The 25,873-nt window shown below is 34.4% G+C and overlaps 1 protein-coding gene across 6 annotated transcripts in view; it reads right to left on the bottom strand.

Moving 5' to 3' along the window:
- The window catches only part of Dpy19l2 (dpy-19 like 2), a 139,526-nt gene that overhangs the window by 61,262 nt on the left and 52,391 nt on the right, over window positions 1-25,873 (bottom strand). For all 6 annotated transcript variants that reach the window (XM_074065303.1, XM_074065298.1, XM_074065300.1 and 3 more), the window contains 4 exons: window positions 8,439-8,516; window positions 7,720-7,806; window positions 6,243-6,302; window positions 606-686 (listed from right to left, as the gene is read on the bottom strand). In XM_074065303.1, the coding sequence (XP_073921404.1) occupies window positions 606-686; window positions 6,243-6,302; window positions 7,720-7,806; window positions 8,439-8,516 (306 nt within the window). The remainder of the gene's footprint in view (window positions 1-605; window positions 687-6,242; window positions 6,303-7,719; window positions 7,807-8,438; window positions 8,517-25,873) is intronic.

The raw sequence follows: 25,873 nt of genomic DNA, 5'->3' as shown, positions 1-25,873 counted from the left end.
TCATGAATTATTTTCTGTTCCTAAACTAGTTTTTGAGGCCTTGAAAAGGGCCATTGTTTAAGATATTAGTCTTAAAATAAACAAAAATGCTACAATATAGGTAAGGGCTCCATATATATTTTCAAGAAGATACAAAGACAGAGAACTTTTAATATTCTCTTCTTAAAATATCTAATCACATCTTAATTTTAGTCCATAATAATAAATAAACATAACTATTAATATTAATTAATTAATAATAACTATTGAGTTAAGAGTTCTATATTTTAAAGTTGAATATGGATATCTCATATATTACATAAGTAGTAAATGGAAAAATTATTAAACAAACTCTTTAAATTTTACCTGAAATAGTACAAGTAAGTACAAAACAAAGTTTGAGCTTTTTCCCTAGAAGATTAAGTAAATATTCATGGACACATTTTTTTCTAAAGGCTGCAAAGATCATTGCAGTACAGGATTTTATTAGTGATTCTGACACTAACTAGCTTGGGGACTTTGAAGAAATGGGAAACTCTGTTAAATGGAAGAGTTAGGAATAATTGTTTCAAAGTTTTTAATCCATATTTTTAGAAAGATTTATGTTTTAACAAGGAAGTACTTACATGGTCTGAAACTCCTAAGATTTTAGATGACAAAAATTTCAAAATGATTGTTCCACACCACCAAGCACAACCTTGAATTAGCTAGAAAATAAAATAGAAGTCCAGTATTAAAAATTACCAATTAACAAGCTAAATTTTTCAATTATACCATAAGTGACATAGAAAGATTTTAATATGAGGTATGTTAAGGGGTATATATGGTGAGCACAAAAAAAGGATGCTCCTTTCAAAAATCCTATTTAATAGCAATGAACTGAAATAGATGATGCTAACATAAAATACATAACTTTAGGGCTAAATCCAAAGGAGCTTGTTGGAACATTTTTTTTCAACTTCTGTTATGAATAGATAGGGGTTATGCATTTCCAAATATTATTTCTCAGCTGAAAACCTTTTTTTACAAAACAATACATTAAAGGTTCTTCTACCACTCATAGAAATCCAGTTATATGCATTTTTCTTCCAAGAAAGGAAAATTTTAAAATTTGAAAATTTAAGTTTTCCTCTTTAAATGAGAAATATGCCCTAAAGCTGAAGTTTGTTGTTCATTTCTTGGCTACCAATGATTTTAAAAGGAAGAAATGCAGACTACTGACTAGTGCCTCAGGAAAATTCTAGCAGTCTAAACCCAGATCTCTTTACATATCATCCAACAAGGAGAACAATACAATCACAAAAACAGAAAACAGGTAATAGTATAAACTTCACATTAACTATAAGTAGAAAAGAAAACAAACACATTGGAGTTATACCTCAAGTTCCTGACTCAAGCCTTTGCAGAGAATGAGGGGAGACCTGTAAAGCTATTAAGAAGACAGAAGAGGGAAGTAAAGGGCCCAAGACTGAACTCAAGTACTATGAGAAAGAGAAAGCCCACTGTAAGTGTGAAAAAGAGTCCTGGTAGACTGAGAATGGACCACAGAGCAGGGATTAAAAGATGGAGATCTCAGAAATTTCTTCTGAAAAGAAAGGAGGGTAAAAAGGAAGAGGCATGCCCTGAAAAAAGGTGATAAAGGAAATAAGAAGATGCAAGGGAAATTTTGGTGTCCAGCAGGACAAATGAGAAGCAAAAAAAAAAAAAAAATCAAAACATGCTAAAGGACAGCTGCCATCACAAAAACACAGAAAAAGAAAAGAAGCAAGGAAGTTAGAAACAGAAAGAAGGATGGGGGAGGAAGGGGAAAAAAAGTATGTTCATTGAAAAAAAGCAACACTATACTACATGGATAAAAGAAGATTGCACTTGGACTTGAAAACACCATTCTGGCACACAAAACAATTAGATGAAACATGCCTCTATATCTATACAAAGCTTCCTAAGAAGATAACAAACATAGGATTCAAATATTTCAGCTGATGAAATTCACACCGCCAAACAACAAAGAACTCATAAAGTAGGACAGATATATTATGCAGAATAAAAGCTGAATTAAATATCCTCAAATAAGAGAACAGATAGGTATTTTAAAAGTATAATATGTCCAAAAGCTGCTTGTATAAGGAATTCAAAAATCTAAGAACAGAATGGGAAAAAATTAGAAAGAAATAAAAAGTATATGAAACACAGAAAAGAAAATATCATTGAAAACTGAATACTAAATCGCAAAATGCCTAAAGGAGATTTTAAAATAAATTTTAATAAAATAACCATAAATAATGAAAAGGAGGTCAGAGCTAAGTAGAAAGGATCAGAAGAAGAAATACAACTGGAAGATAAGCACATACTTATAACTGGAGTCTCTGAAAAAGCAAAGCAAAGCAATGACTATTAGCTAGTATTTAAATTATAATACAAGGAACTTTTCTATAAATAAAAGATGACATGAGTTCACATTTGGAAAGGTCCCAGTAGGTACTGGCAAAAATAGATCTAGGTATAGTAACCTAACTCAAGACATAGTCTAGTGAACTATTCAAAGTGAAGAAAATTTTCTCAGAACTTACAGGCAAGAAAAGTTGGCTAGCATCACACTTGTTAAAAGAAACTTACAAAACAAAGCAACAGAACCATTTTTAAGAAACTCAATAAAGTTTATGAACCAACACCTTATATCCATACAATCTGTCATCAGCTATAAAGTTATAGAAAAACCATTTCAAATATGCAATAATTGAGGAAATAACTTCCCTAATATGAAAAGATAGTCAAAAATAAAAATCCTATAGAAAAAAAGTAAATACAATAAAAGGCACATAAAATTTATAACAAAGATTTTCAAATGATCTGAAAAAGCAAGGCAAGACCCAAACTGTGCTAATACATGCTTAAGAAGACATATTAAAACTGGAGAAAAACAAAAGGGTCGCAAGAGTGTACCAGGAAGGTAAGAGTTCTATTTTAGAAACTAAGGGATACATTTAGAGCAATGATCAGAAAAAAAAATTCATGGCCAAAAAATTTGTGTCAATAAATATGAATTTGGGAAAATTACTTAACTAATTCCTTGATTCAAAATGCTACATTAAGAAATAACAGACCAAAAGAATGCACATGAAACCCTCATGAATAGAAGTCTATTCTATTTCTCTCCATAAATGTACATTTTCTGCCCTTTATTTCTCCCTACTTTCCTTAGATCCCCTTTCTCATTGATCCTTTGTTTCAAGAATTTTAGATTAAAAAGAATTAACCTAGAAGGTAACACCCACGCACAGGAAATCAATGTGAGTCAATGCCCTGTATAGCTATCCTTATCTCAACCAGCAAAACCCCTTGTTCCTTCCTATTATTGCTTATACTCTCTCTACAACAAAATTAGAGATAAGGGCAAAATAGTTTCTGCTGGGTATTGAGGGGGGGAGCGGGAGGGGGTGGAGTGGGTGGTAAGGGAGGGGGTGGGGGCAGAGGGGAGAAATAAACCAAGCCTTGTATGCACATATGAATAATAAAAGAAAAATGAAAAAAAAAAAAGAATTTTAATTAACCATTCTTTAAGAGGTTCTCTGATGACAACAAATTCTCTTAGTTCTCCTTAATAAAGGATGACTTCATTCCCATTTCACTCCTAAAGAATACTTTCACCAGGTGCATGATTCCTGGCTGCCATTTCCTCAGTATTTAACAAGTATTATTATACCACCTCTTGCTGGTATCCATGGTTTTAAAGAAGTCAGCTTTGCACTGATAGGTAATGTGTCATTTTGCTCTACCTGCTTTCAGGATTTTTTCTTTTATTTATTTATAGATCTGTACACAATTACCAAACCTTGAAAGTAACCAAGATGTCCATTAGTACATAAAAGAAACTGTTTCAATGAGTATTATTCAACACTAACAGCAAAAGAGCTATCAAACCATAAAAAGACATGGAAGAACCTTATTCTGTCTTCTGTATAGCTTTATAGGTCTCCTCTCATTTCCAAGGGAAACAAGCCAATCTGAAAAGGCAATATACTGCATGTATGATTGAGTATGATTGACTCTAACTTCCTATGACATTCTGGAAACTTTGTTAAGATCCCTAGCATACACACACACACACACACACACACACACACACACACACACACACAAACTGCTAAAGACCCCAAATAGCCAAAGCAATCCTTAGCAAAAAGATCAACGCTAGAGGTATCACAATACTGGATTTCAAATTATATTACAGAAGCACAGTAACAAAAACAGCCTGGTACTGGCATAAAAACAGGCATATAGACCTATGATATAGGAGACCCAAAAACAAGACCATGCTATAGCTATAGCCTTCTGACTTTTGACAAACGAGTCAAATATATACATTAGAGAAAAGACAGCATCTTAACTTAAACTAGATCCTATCTCTCACTCTGCACAAAAATCACCTAAAAATAGATCAAAGATATTAATGTAAGACTTGAAACTCTGAAACTACTATAGGAAAACATTGGAAAAACACTTGAACATTTAGGCACAGGCAATTATTTTCTGAATAGGACTCTAATTTCTGAATAAATGTGAGCAAGAATTGACAAATTCTTGGACTGCATCAAATTAAAAGCTTCTGCACATGAAAGGAAGAAAATTACCAGAATGAAGAGACAATCCTCGGAGTGGGATAAAATCTCTGCCAGCTATTCAATGGATGAAGGATTAGTATCCAGAATGCACAAAAAACTCAAAATATTAAACACCAAAAGAACAAACTATGCAATTAACAAAATGAACTGAATAGACAGGTCTCAAAAGGAGAAGTACAAATGGCCAGTAAGTACATGTGAAAAGCTCAACTTGTTGTCCATAAAGGAAATGCAAATTGAAATGGCGATGAGCTTCCATCCAGCTCACGCTAGTCAGAATAGCCACCATCAAGAACACAAACAAAAACAAATGCTAGCAAGGATGTGGGGGAAAAGAACATTATCCACTATTGGTGGGAACATAAACCTAGTGCAACCTATGAAAAACCATAGGAGATTCCTCAAAAAACTAAAAATAGACCTACCACAGGATCCAACAGTACCATTCCCAAAGTAATGTAAGTCAGAATACAATAGAGACACTTGCACGACCACATTTATTGCAGCACTATTCACAATAGCCAATTCATGGAAACAGCCAGGTGCCCTGCAATTGGAATGATTAAGAAAATAGAGTTTCTTTACAAATGGAGTATTATTCAGCCATAAAAAGAATGAAATTACAAATTTCCAGGTAAATGGATGGAACTGGAGATCATCACACTAAGCAAAGTAATCCAGGTTCAGAGACACAAAGGTCACATGTTTTCTCTCATGAGAAAACTAGACCTAATATAAACATATGTATTCATGTGTGTGTGTGTGTGTGTGTGTGTGTGTGTGTGTGGTATTGTTCTTGCTTAGCATATGTGAGCCTTGAGTTCAATACTCAATACTGCAAAAAAATTGAAAGAGACAGAGAAGAAAACAAAAACACAAAAAAATGTCGGTGAGGATGTCTCAGAAAGATAGATACCATGTGCTTCCTCTCACTTATAGAATTAAGGGGGAAAGACACAAAAAGTAAAACAGAAAGTATTAGAGATGTGGAAGGGGAGAAAGGGAGGAGGAGGGAGGGTAAAAAAGGCACTAGAAGGATGAATATGACCAAAGTGCATTGTGCATGTGTGCAAATGCCACAATGAAGCTCACTACTTCTTTCTTTCTTTCCTTCCTTCCATCCTTCCTTCCTTCCTTCCTTCCTTCCTTCCTTCCTTCCTCCCTCCCTCCCTTCCTATTATATTATAGTTGTACAGGGTGCACATTATAATATTTACATAGTGTGTATAATAAATATATCTTAATTAGATTCACCCCCTTCATGCTCTCCTTTATCCCCTTCCCCTTCTTAGAACAATTTCAACAGCTTTCATTGTTCTATTTTCATACATGAATACAAATGCTTCCACCATATTCATTCTCCTTGCTTTCATTATTGTCCCCCCACTCACTAGCACCCAGCCCTGGACAGACAGGACCTGTTTTACCTTCTGTCCTTCTTTGTTTTAAAATATTAATAGTTTACATTAATTTTACAATGGTTTCACTGTGATATTTCCATATTCACATGTATTATATCCTGAATTGGTTTATTCCCTCCATTATTCTCCCTCCTTCCCCATTACCCTTCTTATGGTAAGCCCATTAATTTGTACAATTAATATACGCCAATAAAATAGTGTTAAAAACATTGATTCTTACCCAAAAGTTGAGTTCAGATACTCCCAATCTTTGAATTTTATTTTTCTTTAGAATTATTGCCTATAATACATATGACAGTAAATGAAATTAACATATATATTTTATATGTATTACATGTTTTATATTAATACAACATTTCAAATGGTTGAGCCATGCCCTTCCATATTAACTCTCACCAGTCATTTTCCTCTTTAGCTGCTAACTTTTCAAATTTTGGACATGATATAATTCTTTGAAGTGAGAGCTAAATGCTTCTGCATTAAATTTAATTGAATATTAACTGAATTAAATTAACACTGAGCTATACTGGGTGTTTTCTGCAGGTTAACTACTCTGATAAGGTAGATGGTATGTGAGCACTACCAGCTTGTAATGCTGAAAAAAAAATTCAATGTTGAAAAGAGCAGCATATGTTTGGGGGCGGGGAGGAGAAAGTGAAGGGATTCATTACTACGAGGCAAAAAAAAGGGTGTAGGAAGCAAAAAAGGTTCAAATCCAAGCACAATCTTCAATAGTGCTTCACACGAGGAAAATTACTGTATTTTGGCATTACTGTGGGTGGGATCCTCTCTGATCAGGGTGGAAATTGTACAGAATATTCCAAATTCTAGTTTAGGATATCAGAAGTGTGGCTAAAAGTAATAAAACTGGCTTCCTGAACTACAATTCCAAATACATATCCAAGATACGTAGCCAGGCACTGGTGGCTCATGCCTATAATCCTAGCTACTTAGGAGGCACAAATCAGGAGGATCGTGGTTCGAAGCCAGCTCAGGCAAGCAGTTTAAGAGACCCTATTTCGAAAACACCCTTACAGAAAAAGGGCTGGTGGAGTGGCTCAAGTTATAGGCCCTGAGCTCAAACAAACAAACAAAAGATTTGTAATAAACTATACATTTATTCTAATTATTTTGCCATTGTTCAAAACATTTTGGAACTACACTTTTTAAACTTCGCTTATGGGTATAAGAAAATTAGTTATAGGCTAAGAAAATTAGTCCTGCTACTTCATTGCTATGTCATATTTTGACCAACATCTGGACTATCCAGTCAAATTCTATACTTTATTTAAAGACTTTGGTCATTTCCCAAAGCCAAATCCAACCTTCAGAGATAAAGATCTGACATCACTGAGGATATTCAAAAGAATGTGCCAAAGTCTGTGAAGGCAATTCAAGGAGTTCCAAAAGTATTGTGAGCAATCACAGTATTACTGTAACAAATGAGTTAAGAGAAAATAAGCCATTTTACCATAAATTACAGGATACTTTTTAAATAAATCTCCTTAGCTTATGATTGCTTTTAAATATTTACCATAAAAAGGAAAACTTTCTACTGTACCATTTTTCAACAATGAAAGTTTTTCACATGAATGATAATCAAGAAAGGGCCCTATTTATTTTTCTACACTTCCATTATACAGATAAACCTGCTACTGACAGGCAAAACAATCTTCACAAACTTAACAAACACTTACCCATGTCATTAACAAAGATGAAGAGTAATATGAGGATAAGTACATTGGATTTCCAAACATCAGAATGAAGCAAAGGATAACTGAAACCTGAAAAATGAAAAATATGACACATTTGATAGTTATTATTATATAGAGCACTAAAACTCAAGAACACAAATTCCATGTTAACAGAATTTAATTTCTATCCAGACCTGCTACTTAGACAAAGAAGAGTTTTTTAAAACTCCATTATTTCTATAGTTTCCATAGTGGAATAATATGATAAAACTTGATTATAAATATTAGCTTCCCTAATCATATTTTTGTTGGTTTACTTCAAGATTTCCATAATTTATGAAGCTCTATTTCATTATATTTTTTATTTTTCAAAAAGATATGTTTGGAAACTGAGGTAAAACAAAAATGCAACAATATATAATTTCAGTTATAGAGTGTCAAATTTATGCAAAATGTTAAAAAATCAGTTCTAAAGGAGTAACAACAGCTTCAAGTTAATGATAATAATAAAACAAAGACAAAAACATAGAAGTCTGAAAGATTATGATACATCTGCACTCTATTTGAAGACATAATGTGCTGTAGTACAGCATCTGTAACGTACTTTTCAGTTTTTCTTCTGGATGCCACCAAAAGGGAAATGCTCCATAAAACAGAATTAGTTATGTTTTACAAACTGAGGGTATGTTTTAATATTTGACTTATAAATATCAAAATGTTACCATGTTCATATAAATAATCTTCTGAAACTTGCTTGGCTCAATATATCCCACAACATACATAGGAAATAATGAGGCTATCTGAAATAAAGATATGAAAATTTAAGAGTTAAAAAAACTGTTGAAAACAAATAATTCACTATTCATAGATAAAGTAAATATAAAAAGGAAAGTTATATTACTAATAGTGGTAGGGAAAATTTGAACCAATCTTCCAAGGGAAAACTTTCTAGCTCTAGGAAAAATATAAATACATAAATAAAAGTATAAAAGTATAAAATACATCTGTATGAAAACAGATTATCAGCATGAATTAAGAAAATAAAACTAGGAAAAAGATCACACTGTATTATACTTTCTCCAGGAAGTATCTGCCAATTCCAACAGAAGCAGATACCTGCTCTGGTTGACAGGCAATTGAGAGACCAACAACCTGAGCAAGCATCTCAACAGATTCAGCAGTGAGGGCACACCAAGAAGGGGAAGTCTGGCACATTCCCAGACTTTGGCGTAGGGCTTCAAAGGACTACACTATGAATGAACCAGAAATCAAACAGCCCTTAGAAAGACTGAAAACAATTTTGAATTCTCTCAATCAAATTTCAAGAAGATAATTCTAGATGTGTTAGTGCCTTTAATTGCCTGATACAAACAAATTTAAACTTCTCTGGAGAAAGATAAATAACAATTTAGCCTTAAAAATAAACAACTATTGGGAAGAAATAAGACATTATCACTAAGGTTATCTATAGAAACAGATCTACAAAGAATGTAGACCTGGAATCAGCATGCTTGCAACATAAACGACCAGATTGTAAATATGTTATGCTTTGTGGACCACATACAGTCTCTGTTGTAATATTTTTCTTTTTCTTGTTTTTTACAACTCTTTAGAAATGTAAAAACCATTTGTAGCTTGCAGACCATTCAAAAACATGTCTGGCATCATCAGACATAAACTTAAACTACCATTGACATGGTCAGGAAAATAATAGGATTGAAAACTCCAGGACAGCACCAGGAGTCAGTAAAAAACCAATTGAAATTTTCTAACTAAATCTTACAATAATTGGGATTAAATAAACAGATGAGTTTAAAAGCAGAATAAACATAGCCAAACAAAGAAATCATAAAATAGAAGACAGGTCAGAGAAAATATCTAGAAGAAAGCACAAAATGAAAATTATGTGAAAGCTCACAAAAGATGTAGAGCACATAGTGGAAAGACCAGTTATGTTATATTTTACATTTCATGAAGGGAGGAGGAAGTTAGGTAGAAGCTGTATTCAAGGGAATTATGGCTATGAGCTCCTCAAAATTTATAAGCAAAATCCAGCAGTGATTCATGAAGTATTACAAGTCTTCAAGGAGGAAAAAAATTTTTTTAAAACTCTACCAAACACCTCTTCACATCATTGGAAAAACTGTACACCAAAGGCAAACAGAAAAATTCTTTAAAATAGCTGGATACTAATGGACTTTAAGATTTATTGTAAAGCTGTAGTAATTAAGATGGTATAGTACCAGAGAAAGAATAATCAAAGTGATCAATGGAACAGAATAGAGAGCTTAGATATAAACCCAAACAAATGTATGCAACTGAACTTTGACAAAGGAGCAAAGGCAATTCCATTGAGAAAGGACAGTCTTTAAAACTAATGGTGCTAAAACAACTGGACACCCATAAGTAAAAAGAAAAGGAGTCTACCACAGAACTTACACCAAAACAATGAACACAAACCAGATCTTAGACCCAAAGGTAAAGTGTAAAACTAAAACTTTGAAAAGATAATATCAGAGAGGATCTAGTGACCTTGGGTTTAGTGACTAGGTTTTAGATATAAAATAAAAGCACAATGTATAAAAGAAAAGGCTGTGGTTAGTAAAAATCAAAAGTTCTTCTCTGTGAAAGACATTGTTAAGACATGCAAAAGACACAGGGAGAAAACATTTGCAAAACATATACCTTATAAAGGACTTATATAATAAATATATAAAGAAGTCTTAAAACTCAACAATAAGAAAACAAACCATTCAACTGAAAGTGGGCAAAAGGGGAAAAAGGAACCCTCTTACAATGCTGGTGGGAATGTAAACTAGTACAACCACTCTGGAAAAAAATTTGGAGGCTTCTTAAAAAGCTAAACATATGATCCAGCAATACCACTCTTGGGGATATACCCAAAAGACTATGACACAGTCTTTTACACACCCATGCACCTGCACACCCATGATTATTGCAGCACTATTCACAATAGCCAACTTATGGAAACAGCCAAGATGCTGTTAATCACTACTGATTAATGGATTAAGAAAATGTGGTATTTATACACAATGGAATTTTACGCAGCCATGAAGAAGAACAAAATGTTATCATTCACTGGTAAATGGATGGAATTGGAGAACATCATTCTGAGTGAGGTTAGCCTGGCCCAAAAGACCAAAAATCGTATGTTTTCCCTCATATGCGGACATTAGATCAAGGGCAAACACAACAAGGGAATTGGACTTTGATCACATGATAAAGCGAGAGAGAGAGCACACAAGGGAGGTATGAGGATAGGTAAGACACCTAAAAAACTAGATAGCATTTGTTGCCCTCAATGCAGAGAAACTAAAGCAGATACTTTAAAGCAACTGAAGCTAATAGGAGAAGGGGACCAGGAACTAGAGAAAAGGTTAGATCAAGAAGAATTAACCTAGAAGGTAACACACATGCACAGGAAATCAAGGCGAGTCAACTCCCTGTATAGCTATCCTTATCTCAACTAGCAAAAGCCCTTGGTCCTTCCTATTATTGCTTATACTCTCTCTTCAACAAAATTAGAGATAAGGGCAAAATAGTTTCTGCTGGGTACTGAGGGGGTGGGCGGGGAGAGAGAGGGGATGGGGGAAGAGGGGAGAAATGACCCAAACATTGTATGCATATATGAATTAAAAAAAAATAAAAATTAAAAAATTAAAAAAGAAAAAATAAAGAAAGAAAGAAAAAAAAAAAGAAAGTAGGCAAAAGACTGAACAAACACCTCACCAATGAAGATGGCAAGTAAGCACAAGATGCTCAACATTCTATACCATTAGTAAACTGCAAACTAAAACAACAAAGAGATACCACTGCTCACACAGAAGACCTACAAATCCCCAAAACTGACATAACTGGCAGTTTCTTACAAAACTAAACAGTCTTACCATGCAATCAGCAATCACACTCCTATGTATTTATACAAATGAGTTGAAAACTTATATCCAAACAAAAATTTGAACACGAGTGTTTATGGTAGCTTCATTCATAATCTCCAAAGACTGAAAGCAACCATAATATCCTTCAAAGGTAAATGGATAATCAGACTGGTACAATCATATAATTAAATATTATTCAGCATTAATAAGGAATGAGTTATTGAGTCATGAAAAGACTTTGAGGAATCTTAAATGCATATTGCTAAATGAAATTATCTACAAGTATATAAGACTACATATTATATGATTTCAATTATATGGCATTTTATAAAAAGCAAAACTGTACACATACAGTAAAAGAACAGTAGTTACCAGTTGCTGTGGATGTGGATGAATAGGTGAAGCATTCAGGATTTCTTTAGAATGCTGAAACTACCCTGCACAGTATTATAATTGTGGATACACACCATTATCCATTTGTCAAAACCCACAGAACTGTACAACACAGAGAGTGACTTACATATAAACTGTGGACTTTAATAATAAGGTATCGATATTGCTTTGCTAATATAACACATGTAGCAAATTATTGCAGATGCTGTGTGGGGGTAGAGTGGTGTGAAGAGAGATGGTGGGGAAAAGCTAGAAGAAAAAAGCAAAATGTCCTCAAAAGGCAACAATGAGATTTACAATTAACTTCTAAACAGAGTCAAAAGATAATGGAATGACATTTTCACAATACTGAGAAAAACAAATGTAAATTTTTTCCAACTTTGGATTCTTTACCTAGAAGTCTGAACATTTTCAGATAATTAATCAAAAACTGTTGCAAGCAGTTTCATGTCTCTGGGAAAACAAAGATCCTATATGGAACCTTTGAGACACAGAAAATATTCAAGAATAACAGCACTAAACAAGCACTGCAGAAGATATTCAAAGGAATCACACACAGAAGAGGAAGATAAATGTAACAATGAAAATATAGGAAAAATTTAATCTCACCAGAGGAGTAGATAGCAAATGAAAAGTAGGAAAAAATCAAATATTTTTTTAAAAAAGAAACAAAATGACAGGAATTACTACATACCTTTCAATATTAACACTGAATATTAATGGTCTCAAAAGACACAGAATGGTGAGTTGGATTAAAAACCAAGCCCTGATCACTTGTTGCTTACAAGAAACAAATCTCACTGAAAAAACAAACATTGGCACATGTTGGCTTAGGGAGTGAAAGACTGGAAAAAGGTTTTCTAAGCAAACGGACCCCAAAATCAGGCAGGAGTAGCTACACTCATATCTAACTAAGTAGACTTCAAATCAAAACTAGTTAGAAGAGACAAAGAAAATCATGTCACGTTAATAAAAAAAAATCCATCAAGAAGAAATAACAATTGTTAACATATTTGCATCAAATGTCTATACACACAATTTCATTAAACAAACAATAATGATCTATTCAAGTAATTATCTATCTCAAAAAGTAATGATCTATCTAAAGTTCCTAGAAAAACAAATATAAGGCAAACCCAAAGTCAGCAAATGGAAAGATATAAAGATTATGGCAGAAATTGATGAAATAAAGACAAAAAGTACATTGAAAAATGAATGAAACCCAAGTTGGCTCTTCCAAAAGATAAATAGGATTGATAAACACTTGGACAACCAGATTTTAAAAAGGAGGTAAATGACCAAAATTAATAAAATTGGAGATTAAAAAAAGGGATATCACAATAAATGCCAATGAAATACAGAAGATCATGAGGGAATGGTTTGAAAACCTATATTTGAATAAACTAGAAAAAGTAGATTTTCTAGTTTATTCAATTTTGGCCTACCAAAATTGAACCAAGAGGATAAAAACTACTTAATTAGATCTATAACAAGCAATAAGAGTGAAGCAGTAACAAAGAAAAAAGTCCTGGATATAATGGATTAACTGCCAAATTATACCAGGCCTTTAAAGAACTAACACCAATATTCCTCAAACTTTTTCATGAGCTAGAAAGGGCAAAAACACTACCAAACTCTTCCTAAGAAGCTAGTATTACCCTATATCAAGACTGGAAAAGTACACAACAAAAAAGAAAGTTAAAGACCAATTTATGTGATTGAACATCGATGGAAACATTCTCACTAAAATAACTGCAAACTGAATTCAAGAACACATTACAAAGATTATATGCCTTGAACAAGCTGGTTTCATTCCAGGGATATAAGGATGGGTCAACATATCTAAATCAATAAATGTAATACAATACACAACAGAATCAAGTATAAAAATCACATAATCATCTCAATTGATGCAGAAAAAGCTTTGACAAAATTCAACATCATTTCATGATAAAAGCTTTGAAGAAGCTAGGGATAGATGAAATCTATCTCAACATAATAAAGTATATATATATAAAATAAACCTATAGCCAACGTCATGCTAAATGGGAAAAAAAAGTGAAATCATTTCCTCTAAAGTCAGGAACAAGACAAGGACATCTACTCTCTCTACTCTTATTGACTATAGCAGTGGAACTTCTCACCAGAGCAATAAGGCAAGAGAAATAAATAAAAGGGGTTCAAATAGGGAAAGAAGCCAAATTATCCCTATTTGCAGATGATGTAATTCTATACTTAAAAGACCCTAATGATTCCACCAAAAACTCCAAGATCTGATAAACACTTTTGGCAACATAGCAGGATATAAAATCAACATACAAAAATCAGTAGTTTTTCTCTACACCAATGATGATGTGAAAGAAACAGTAAAACAATTCCACTAGCAATAGCCTCAAAAAAAAAAAAAAGAAAAGAAAATATACACGCACAAATTTTCACCAAGTAGGTGAAGGACCTCTATAATGAAAACTGTAAAACCTTGAAGAAAGAAATTGAAGACACCAGAAGATGGAAAGACCTCCCCACGTTCATGAACTGGTAGAGTAAATATAGTGAAAATGGCTATACTACTGAAAGCAATCTACAGATTCAATGCAATACCCACCAAAAATTCCAATGTAATCCTTTGCAGAAATAGAAAATTCTTGAATAGCAAAAGTAATCCTAAGCAAAAAAAAGTCATATTGGAGGTATCAGAATACTGGACTTCAAATTATACTACAAGCCACAGTAATAAAAGAAACATAGTATGGGCACAAAAACAGACATGAAGACCAGTGGAACAGAACAGAAGACCTAGAAATAAAACCACACAGCTACAGCCATCTGATCTTTGACAAAGGAGCCAAAAACATACAATGGAAAAAAGACAGCCTTTTCAACAAATGATGCTGGGAAAACTGGTTATATACATGCAGAAAACTGAACTAGACTCCTATCTCTCATCCTGTACAAAATTCAACACCAAATGGTTCAATGATTTTAATTCAGACCTGAACCCTTGAAACTCTTACAGGGAAAACCCTGGAAAATACAGGCAATTGTAATTATTTTCTGATTAGGACACCAAGTGCTCAGGAAATAAAAAGCAAGAATTGACAAATGTGACTGTATCAAATTTAAAGGTTTCTGCACAATTATCAGGATCAAGCGACAACCCCCAGAATGGGAGCTCTTCACCAGCTATTCAACAGATAAGGATTAAGATACAGAATATACAAAGAGCTCAAAAAACTAAGCAGCCAAAGAACAAATAATCCTATTAATAAATGGGCAAATGAACAGACAGGTCTCAGAAGAAGAAGTACAAATGGCTAGCAAATATATGAAGAAAGTCCCCACATCCTTAGTCATAAAGGAAATGCAATTCAAAACTACATTTGACCCATTTCACCCTAGGCAGAATGGCAGTCATCAACATAAGAAACAACAAGTGCTGGCAAGGAAGGGGAAGAGAAGGAACCTTCATATACTCTTGGTAGAAATGTAAACTAGTGCAACCACTATGGAAATCAGTATGGAGGTTCCTCAAAAAAATAAAAATAGCCCTAGATTATGACCCCATCATACCTCTCTTTGGCATATACCCAAAGAAGTGTAAATCAATGTATAAGAGATGTACCTGCAAACTCTGTTATTGGAGTTCTGTTCACAAAACTAAATTGTGAGATCAGCCAAGGTGCCCAACACCCAGTAAATTGATTTTAAAAATAAATTTATGTCATTTTTAGGAAAATAGACTTAACTGGAGATCATCATGTTCAGCAAGGTAAGCCAAATACTGCATATTTTCACTTATTTGTGGAACCTAGATCTAAAATGATGACAATGGTGGTGATGATCATCACAATAATGGGAAATTATTATTATAAAATCATGTAAAAGGGAGACGAAGAAGAATCAGCAGGAGTAGTGAGGGGAGGAAGGAAAGGATACTGAGGGTGAAGAAGATCATAGTATAATACATACTATGGTACTTCATATGTACTACATATATAAAGACAGTACAGTGAAACCCACTAAACGATGCTTGAAAAGGTGGGGAAGTGGAAATGATAATATAATGGAGGAGGTGAACTTGTTCAACATATACTGTACACATGCATAAAATTGTCACAATGAAAGTCCCTATATTATTAATGTGTGCAAATTCAAAATATTAAATAATATAAATAGAAATAAATATGTATATACATATAAACACATATAATATAAATACATTCAAGTATATATGTGTATATTTACACATACACACTGGCATTTGAGCCAGAAAGAGAATAAATGAAGTCCTTTAAATTACATGTATTATTTGAGAAGAGTTGAACCTAAGGTTCATGGGAACCACAAAAGTAAAAAGCCATTGAACAGACAGTGATAGCAAATGCAGAGCTTGCACAGTGTCAGCAACATAGAAATCATGCAGGTTGAACAAACAGTGATGTGAGAGTTGTCAGGGGGCTAGGTGACATGGAAGTTGTCATGGGCCAAGTAAGGAGAAAAACAGGAGTTGGTGGCAGTGAATGTGCAGTGAACTGGGAGATTAGGAGTTCCAGTCCCTGACAGCCAGGACAAGAACATTCACATGGCATTTTCTATCTATATACCAGGTTGTGGTTCTGGCTCACAGTTAAATTCCCAAACCAGACAACTACCTTTGGCCTAACCTGTTCAGAGTTCAAAATAAGAAAACTGCTCTAGTGATAAGAGGAAGCCTACCTCTTCCCAAATAATAAAGAAATACTGTTCTTACTTTTTGTTTTGCTTTTTTCTTTCTTTTTTAAAATTCGTTTATTCATATGTGCATACATTGTTTGGGCCATTTCTCCCCCCTACCCCCTCCCTCTCCCTCTCAACCCCCCTCCGCCCCACTTCCAGGCAGAATCTATTCTGCCCTTATCTCTAATTTTGTTGAAGAGAAAGTATAAGCAATAATAAGAAAGACATAGCATTTTTGCTAGTTGAGATAAGGATAGCTACGCAGAGAGATTCCTAGTATTGCTTCCATGTACAAATGTGTTACATCACCAAGTTGGGTCATCTCTAACTGACCTTTTCACTAGTTCCTGATCCTGTTCTCATATTGACCTCTGCCAATTTTAAGGTTTCTGTATTAGTTCCTCTGCAGTGGGGACATCAAATACTATCATGTTTTGGGTTTCTTACCTATCCCCATACCTCCCGTGTGTGCTCTCCCCTTATCATGTGACCCAAGTTCAACCACATTGCTGTATTTGCTCTAGATCTAAAGTACACATATGAGGGAGAACACATGATTTTTGGTTTTCTGAGCCTGGCTAACCCCACTCAGAATGATGTTCTCCAGTTCCATCCATTTACTTGTAAATGATAAGATTTCATTCTTCTTCGTGGCTGAGTAAAATTTCATTTTCACAATGAAAATTTTCTTAATCCATTCATCAGTGGTGGGGCATCTTGGCTGTTTCCATAACTTGGCTATGGTGAATAGTGCCACAATAAACATGGGTGTGCAGGTGCCTCTGGAGTAACCTGAGTCACATTCTTTTGGGTATATCCCCAAGAGTGGTATTGCTGGATCATATGGTAGATCAATGTTTAGATTTTTAAGAAGCCTCCAAATTTTTTTCCAGAGTGGTTGTACTAGTTTGCATTCCCACCAGCAGTGTATGAGGTTTCCTTTTTCCCTACATCCTTGCCAACATCTGTTGTTGGTGATGTTTTTGATGATAGCTATTCTAGTGTGTGGAATCTTAGTGTGGTTTTGATTTGCATTTCCCTTAAGGCCAGAGATGGTAACCATTTTTTCATGTGTTTTTGGCCGCATATTTGCTCACCTGTTGGTCTGCGTCTCCCAAGCAGGTTTGGAGCTGGCATCTGGCAGTGTGGGAGCCCTCCTGGTTTCTCAGTGTAACATAGCGTGGAGAAGCTTTGTGTGGGCTGGGGGTTCAGGGTGTCAGAGTTTTGCTTCTTCTTGGTGGTTTTTTTTCTGCCGAGGGTGGCTCCAGTATCTCAGCAACATTTTTGATTTATGGAGTTCATGCTGTCTGCTTCCTCCCTCTAGTTGCCATCTTCCATTTCCCCACGTTTTTCTTTCTTGTTGTCTATTTTTTTCTTTGCAGTAATTACTGCCATTGTGCCTTTATCTTCTTCCCTGTTTTGTCTTTCTCTGTATTTATTCTACTGTGTTCTCTCTCACAAATTAATTTTTTTGCTGGCACTGTGGTTTGAACTCAGGGCCTCACACTTGCTAGACAAGTGCTCTTACCACTTGAGTCACTCAGCCAACCCTTTCTTTGTCATGGATTCTTTTGAGATAGGGTCTCCTGAATTATTTGCCTGGGGCTGGCTTCAAACTGTGATAGTCCTGATCTCTGCCTTCTGAGTATCTAGGATTGCAGGCATGAGCCATATTTATAATACCTTCACAGGGTATACTTTTCCTTTAATCCATATATTTCCTCTTCCTTTTCCATTTCCTGACTCCTCCTTCTTTTCATTACTTACTAATACCTATACCTTTAAATTTTTTTTAATAACTAGATTTTTCTATAAGTAGTTTAGTTCCTTTCCTTTATAACATTATTGGGGGAATTAATGCTACAATAGTTTTTAAAATATCAGGTTCGGTTTTAAATAATTGTTTTTGCCATTTGTATTTGCTTCTTCTCCTCTAAAGTGGTAGTAAAAGAAATATTCAACTTAACAGATGCACAAACTTCAATACTGATACAAGTAATACAAAAAAACAAGGCAATATGATGTCATCAAAAGTCAACAACCCCACAATAGGAGACACTAATGATAGAGAAATGATGAAATCAAGAAAAAGAATTCAAAAGAATGATTGTAAGAATGCTCAATGAAATTGAAGAGGACAATGTCTGAATGAATTACATGGTAATAAAAATAAACAGCTAAATGAAATAAGGAAGATAATGCAAAATATATAAGAAGATTTCATAAAGACATAGCAATCCTGAAAAAAATGAATGCAAAATTCTGGAAATGAAAAACTCAATGAGAACCCTGCTGAGGGTTAGTAGTGTGTCTCAAGCAGTAAAGTGCCTGCTTTGTGAGCATGAAATCCTGAGTTCAAATTACAGTGCCACAAAAGGAAAAAAGGGAAAGAAAGAAAAACTTAGCTGAAAGCTTATCAATACAGTGTATCAATTGAAGGCCATATATCAGGGCTAGAAGACATGGTAGATGCATTAGAACATTCAGATAAAGGCAAAGAAAAAATAATAAGGTATAAATAGAACATGCAAGACCCCTGGGACACAATTAGAAGAGCAAATGCATGGATCACAGGGATAGAAGAAGGAAAATATGTGTGGGAAAACATATTTAATAATAGTAGAAAAAGTCTCATGTTTTGAAAACCAGATGTTCATATAGGTACAGGAAGCTTTCAAGAAAACAAACAGACAAGTCCAGAAAAAGAACCTCAGAGCACAGCACATGCTAGTTAAAACATTAAGTATACAGAAAAGGAAAGAATATTGAAAGGTGCAAGAATGATGCTCCAAGTCATATGTAATGGCAAACCTAACAAAACAACAAATTTCTCAGCAGAAACTCTAAAGGCAAGGATGGCATGGAATGATGTATTTCAAGCCTTGAAAGAAAATAACTGCCATCCTAGATTACTGTATCCAGCAAAACTATTCTTCATATTTAAAGGAAACATAAAAACCATCTATGATAAACAAAATTTAAAGGAACTCATGTCCACTATGCCAACACTGCAGAGAAAACTTACAGGAATCCTAAACACAGAAGAAGAAAATAAATGCAATCATGAAAATACCAGAAAAAATAAGTCTCACTAGATGAATAAATGAGGATTTGGGGAGAATCGGTCACTACAAAACCAACAACATGACTGGAATTACTACATACTTTTCAGTAAAACACTAAATATTGTTGGTCTCAATACTCCAATCAAAAGACACAGATTGATGTACTGGATTAAAAACAAACCCAAACCATTTGTTGCCTACAAGAACATATTTCCTTGGCAAAGACAAACACAGGATTAGTGGGGAAGGAAAAAGATAGTCTAAACAAATGGAGCCAGAAAGCGAGTAGCTATACTCATATATTACAAAGCAGACTTCAAAGCAAAATCAGTTAAAAGAAACTAAAAAGGACACTTCATTTTGATAAAGGGAACAGACTATCAAGAGAATATAATAATTGTTTCTGGGTATGGTAGTTCAAGCCTGTAATCCAGCTACTTGTAAGTGGAGACTGGGAGGATTGTAGTTCAAGGATAGCCTGGGCAAAAAGTCCATGAGATCCCATCCTGAGCATCATAGGGAAACACAAATAGGAGGATCATAGTCTAGGCCAGCCTGGTCATAAAGGGAGACCCTATCTCAAAAATAATCAATACAAAAATGGCTGCCAAAATAGTTCAAGTGGTAGGGCACCTGCCTAAGAAGCTTGAGGCCTTGAGTCTATCCCTCAGTATCACAAGAGAGAAAAGAGGTGAGAGGGAAGGGGGGAAGACAGAGAAGAGAGGAGATAGTTGTTTATATGCACTGAAGATCATCATAACCTATTTCATAAAGCAAACATGACTGGACATAAAATAATAAATAAGACTCCAAAATAGTAATAGAAAGAGACTTAGTACCTCATTCTCACCAATACAAAGGTTATCCAGTCAAAAACTCAACATGGAAACTTCAAAATTAAACAATACTATAGATCAAATAGTGTAAACAGAAATCTACAGAACATCCACCCAACAGCTACAGAATACATATTCTTCTCATCAGCCCATAGAACTTTATCAAAAACAAAATAATATTTTAGGACATAAAAATATATCTGCTTCTGGATCCCATGAGTGAGCACTTTTTCTCTGCCATGCCCTTTTTCCATAATGTTTTGCCTTGCCACAGACTCAGCAAATTGAAGAAAATTGAAATAATCTTACTATAATGGAATAAAACTAGAAATTAACAGCAAGAGAAGCTACAGAAAATATCTAAATACATGGAGACTGAACCATACTTTTTTGAACAATCAGTAGGTCTTTAAAGAAATAAGCGGAAAATTAAAAAATTCCTAGAATCAAATGAAAATGAAAACATAACTTACCAGAATCTTTGTGATATAACAAAGGCAGTTGTAAGAAGAAAATTTATAGCTCTGAATGCCTATAGTAAAATATGAAAGACGAAAATAAGAACAAGCCCAACCCAAAAACAGGAGGCAGAAAGAAGTAATAAAAATGAGAGCAGAAACTAATGAAATTGAGACTAAAAGAACAGTATAATCAGTAAAAACAAAAAGTTCATTCTTTGAAAAGATACACATAATTGATAAATCCTTAGCCAAATTAACCAAAAGAAAGAGGGAAAAGACTCAAATTAACAACATTAGAGATGAAAAAGATTACACTACAACAAATACAAATGAAATTCAGAGGATCATTAAGGATAATTATTAGATGATAAATTTGTATTCTAACATAAGTTTCTAGACACACATGACCTTCCCTAATTGAACCAAGGATTTAAGTCACAATAATAGATCGATAATGAGCAATGAGATTGAAGCAGTGATAGAGACTCTCCCAACAAAGAAAGTCTGGGACCAGATGAATTCACTGCTGATTTCTACCATACCTTTAAAGAAAGTCCAATGCCCTGCAAGCTATTACACAAAACAGAAAGGGAACACTACCAAACTCATTCTTTGAAGCCAGTATTACCCTGATACCAAAAACACTTAAGTATACAGCAAGAAAATACAAACCAATTTCCTTGATGAACATGTATGTAAAAATTCTCGATAAAATACTTACAAACTGAATTCAACAATGCATTTATAATATCATACACTCTGATCAAGGTGGTTTCATTTAGGTATGAAGGATGGCTCAGCATAAGTAATCAATAGCTGCAATACAACACATAAACAAAATACAGGACAAAAAAACCACATAATCATCTCAATAGATACAAACAAAACCTTTGATGAAATTTAATATCCCTTGGTTATAAAAGCCTGAAAGAAACTAGGAATAGAAAGAATATACCTCAGCAAAATAAAGGCTGTGTACAATAAAATGGAAAGACATATTTCAGGCCCTGAAACTAAACACCTGTCAACTGAGACTAGTCTATCCAACAAAGCTATCCTTCCTAATTAAAGAAGAAATTAAAACCATCCACAATAAGCAAGAACTAAAGGAATTCATGACCATCAAACCAGCACTACAAAAAATACTTAACTCTTACATACAGAAGAAGAAATTAGAGTAAGACAGAAATATGCAAGAAAGAATAGACCCTTTTGACCAAGCAGACTAGTAAACAAGGACTAGGGGGAAAGTAAACATCAGGGGAATAAAAATGACTAGAAACACTACATACCTCTCAATACTAACACTGCATGTTAATGGCCTCAATGCCCCAATCAAAAGATATAGAATAGCAAATTGGATTAAAAAACAAGATTCAAACATATGTTGCTTAAAAGAAACACATCTCACTGAGAGAAAAACAAAGCTGTATTAGAGTCAAAAGACAGAAAAAGGTTTCCAAGCAAATGGAACCCATAAACAGGCAGGATTAGCTACACTTATATCTGACAAAGTACACTTCATACTAAAATCATTCAGAAAAGACAATGAGGGGAACTTCATATGAATTTAAGAAGCAATTCATCAAGAGGTAAAATCAATTCTTAACATATATGCACATATGCACCCTATGTTTATAGGGGCACACAACTACATTAAAAAACACTAATGGACTTAAAAACACAGATGGACCACAATACAGTGATAATGGGAGACCTGCTAGAACCTAATGGAAAAAAAAAAAGGCAATCTACCAGAATCTATGGGACACAGAAAATGCTGCACTAAGGGGAAAGTTCATAGTTTTAAAGTACCTACATTAAAAACAAAGACATCTTAAAAAAAAACAACAATGTAATGATGCACAATAAGCTTCTAGAAAAACAAGAACCAAACCCAAAACTAGCAGATGGAGAGAAATACTAAGGCCAAGATCAATAATATTGAGACCAAAAAGAAACTATACAAAGAACCAATGAAACAAAAAGTTGGTAGTTTGAAAGATTAACAAGATCAACAAACCCTTAGCCAATATGACAAGATGAAAGAGGGAAAAGACCCAAATCAATAAAATCAAAAATGAAAAAGGGTTACAAAACCCCAAATGCTAATGAAATCCAGAGGATCATTAAGGAATACTATGAAAACTTATATTTAATTAAGCTGGAAAATCTAGAAAAAATGGATAAATTTCTAGATGTATATAACCAACCATAATTGAACCAAGAAGATATTAAACACCTAAATAGACCTATAACAAGTAATGAGATTTGAAGCAGTAATAAAGAGCCTCCCTACAAAGAACTCAGGACCTGATGGATTCATGGCTGAATTCTACCAGACCTTTAAAGAGTAACTAATCAATATTCCTCAAAAATTTCCAGGAAGTAGGAAGGGGAGAGACACAATCAAACTCATTCTAGGAAGAACAAGTATTACACTCATTCCAAACTCAATAGAGATGCAACCAAAAAAAAAAAAAGACCAACATTTTAATGACTATACTAGCAAAACTTCAACAAAACACTGGCAAATTCAACAATACATCAAAAAGATCATACACCATGACCAAGTCGGTTTCATTCCAGGGATGCAAGGATGGTTCAACATACATAAATCTATACATTTAATACAGTGATATAAACAATAGAAAGGACAAAAAAAACTCATGATCTTCTCAATAGATGCAGAAAAAGCCTTTGACAAAATTCAGCACCCTTTCATGATATAAGTTCTGAAGAAACTAGGAAAGGATGGAATTTTCCTCAACCTATTAAAGGCTACATGCAACAACCCTATAGTCAACACTATACTAAATGGAGAACAACTGAAATCATTCCCACTAAAGTCAGAATGAAACAGGGATGCCCATTTTCCCCACTTCTAGTCAATATAATTTTGGAATTTGTAGCCAGAGCAATAAGACAAGAGCAAGAAATAAAAGGGTTTCAAATAGGGAAAGAAGAAGTCAAACTAACACTATTTGCAGACGATATGATCCTATACATAAAAGACCCTAAAAAATGCCACTAAAAAACTCTTAAAAACAATAAACTCTTATGTCAAAGTAGCAGGATACAAAATTAATATTCAGAAATCAGTAGCCTTCCTATATACCAACAATGAACAAACTGAGAAAGAAATCAGGGAAACAATTCCATTTACAAAAGCCTCAAAAAAAATACCTTGGAAAAAATTTAATAAAGGAAACTAAAGATCTTTTCAATGAAAACTATAAACCACTGAAGAGTGAAATCAAAGAAGTCATCAGAAGATAGAAAGATCTCCCATGCTCATGGACTGGTAGAATCAGCATTATGAAAATGGTAATAGTACCAAAAGAAATCTACATGTTCAAAGCAATCCTTATCAAAATCCCAATGACATTCTTCACAGACATAGAAAAGTCAATCCTAAAATTTATATGGAAACATAAAAGACCTCAAATAGCCAAAGCAATTCTGAGCAAAAAGTCTAATACTGGAGTTATCACAATTCATGACTTCAAACTATACCACAAAGCCATAAAAATAAAAACAGCATGGTACTGGCACAAAAACAGCATGAAGACCAATGGATTAGAATAGAAGACCCAAACATAAACCCACACAACCACAGCCAACTAAATTTTGCCAAAAAAGCCCAAAGCACAGAATGGACAAAAAGCTTCTTCTACAAATGTTGCTGGAAAAACTGGATGTCTACATGCAAAACACTGAAACTAGATCCTTGTCTCTAATCCTGTACCAATATCACTCAAAGTGAATCAAAGGCCTTACTATAAGGCCTGAAATTCTGAAACAACTACAGGGTGTAGTAGGAAATACACTGGAACAGATAGGCATAGGGCACTGCTTCGTAACTAGAACTCAAAAGGCTCAGCATGTAAGAGAAAGAATGAAAAAAAATGCATCAAACTTAAAAGGTTCTGCACAGCAAAAGAAATGGTCACTAGATTAAAAAGACTGCCACAGAATGAGAGAAAACTTTTGCCAGCTATTCATCTGATAGAGGACTAATATCCAGAATCTACAGGGAATTCAGAAAACTCAACCACCAAAGAATCAACATATCAATGAAGAAATGGGCACATGAATTAAATAGGCAATTCTCAAAGGAAGAAGTACAATTGCCGATAAACACATGAAGTGTTCAATTTAAAAGTGGTGCAAAGGAAATCCAAGATGGCAGATAGGATAGGGAATCAAAATTCCTGAGCTCCATGATTTCAGAAACCACTTTGAAAAGTGGAAGCTATATTTGGGTAACTCTGATTGTTTCTTGCCAACTTAATAACCACCAACACATTAGGTGCATATAAAATTCAAGGGACTGACCCTTAAAACAGCTTTTAATTGCACCTAACAGCCAAAGAAGTTCCTGGCATAGCCACTAGGGTGTGCCTGCCCTGGGAAAAAGCCCCCGGCCAATTCTCCCATCTCTTCCCTTCCCTTCCCTTCCCTTCCCTCCCCTCCCCTTTCCTTTCCTTTCCTTTTCCCCTTTTCTTCTTTCCCTTTTTCTTTCCCCATCTTCCTTCCTTCCTTCTTTCCTTCCCTCCTTCCCTCCCTCCCTCCCTCCCTTCCTCCTTTTTTCAAAAAGCAGAAGATAGAGCATCAAACAGAACTGAACCCTGCAACATACTGGATCCATAACCTGTAGAAAGCCTACTTACACCACACCAGGCTGAACCCAGTCCCAGTAATAGTTTGCCTTGAGAAAAATGCCATGCCATTTCTACCCACCGGATGGTTTCAAACCTGCCTGCATAAATCTGCAGACCCAAATG

The sequence above is a fragment of the Castor canadensis genome, chromosome 2 (assembly GCF_047511655.1).
Source record: "Castor canadensis chromosome 2, mCasCan1.hap1v2, whole genome shotgun sequence".
Lineage (NCBI taxonomy): Eukaryota > Metazoa > Chordata > Mammalia > Rodentia > Castoridae > Castor > Castor canadensis.
The sequence above is the reverse complement of the archived record's forward strand: the minus strand, read 5'-3'. Positions and strand labels throughout refer to the sequence as shown.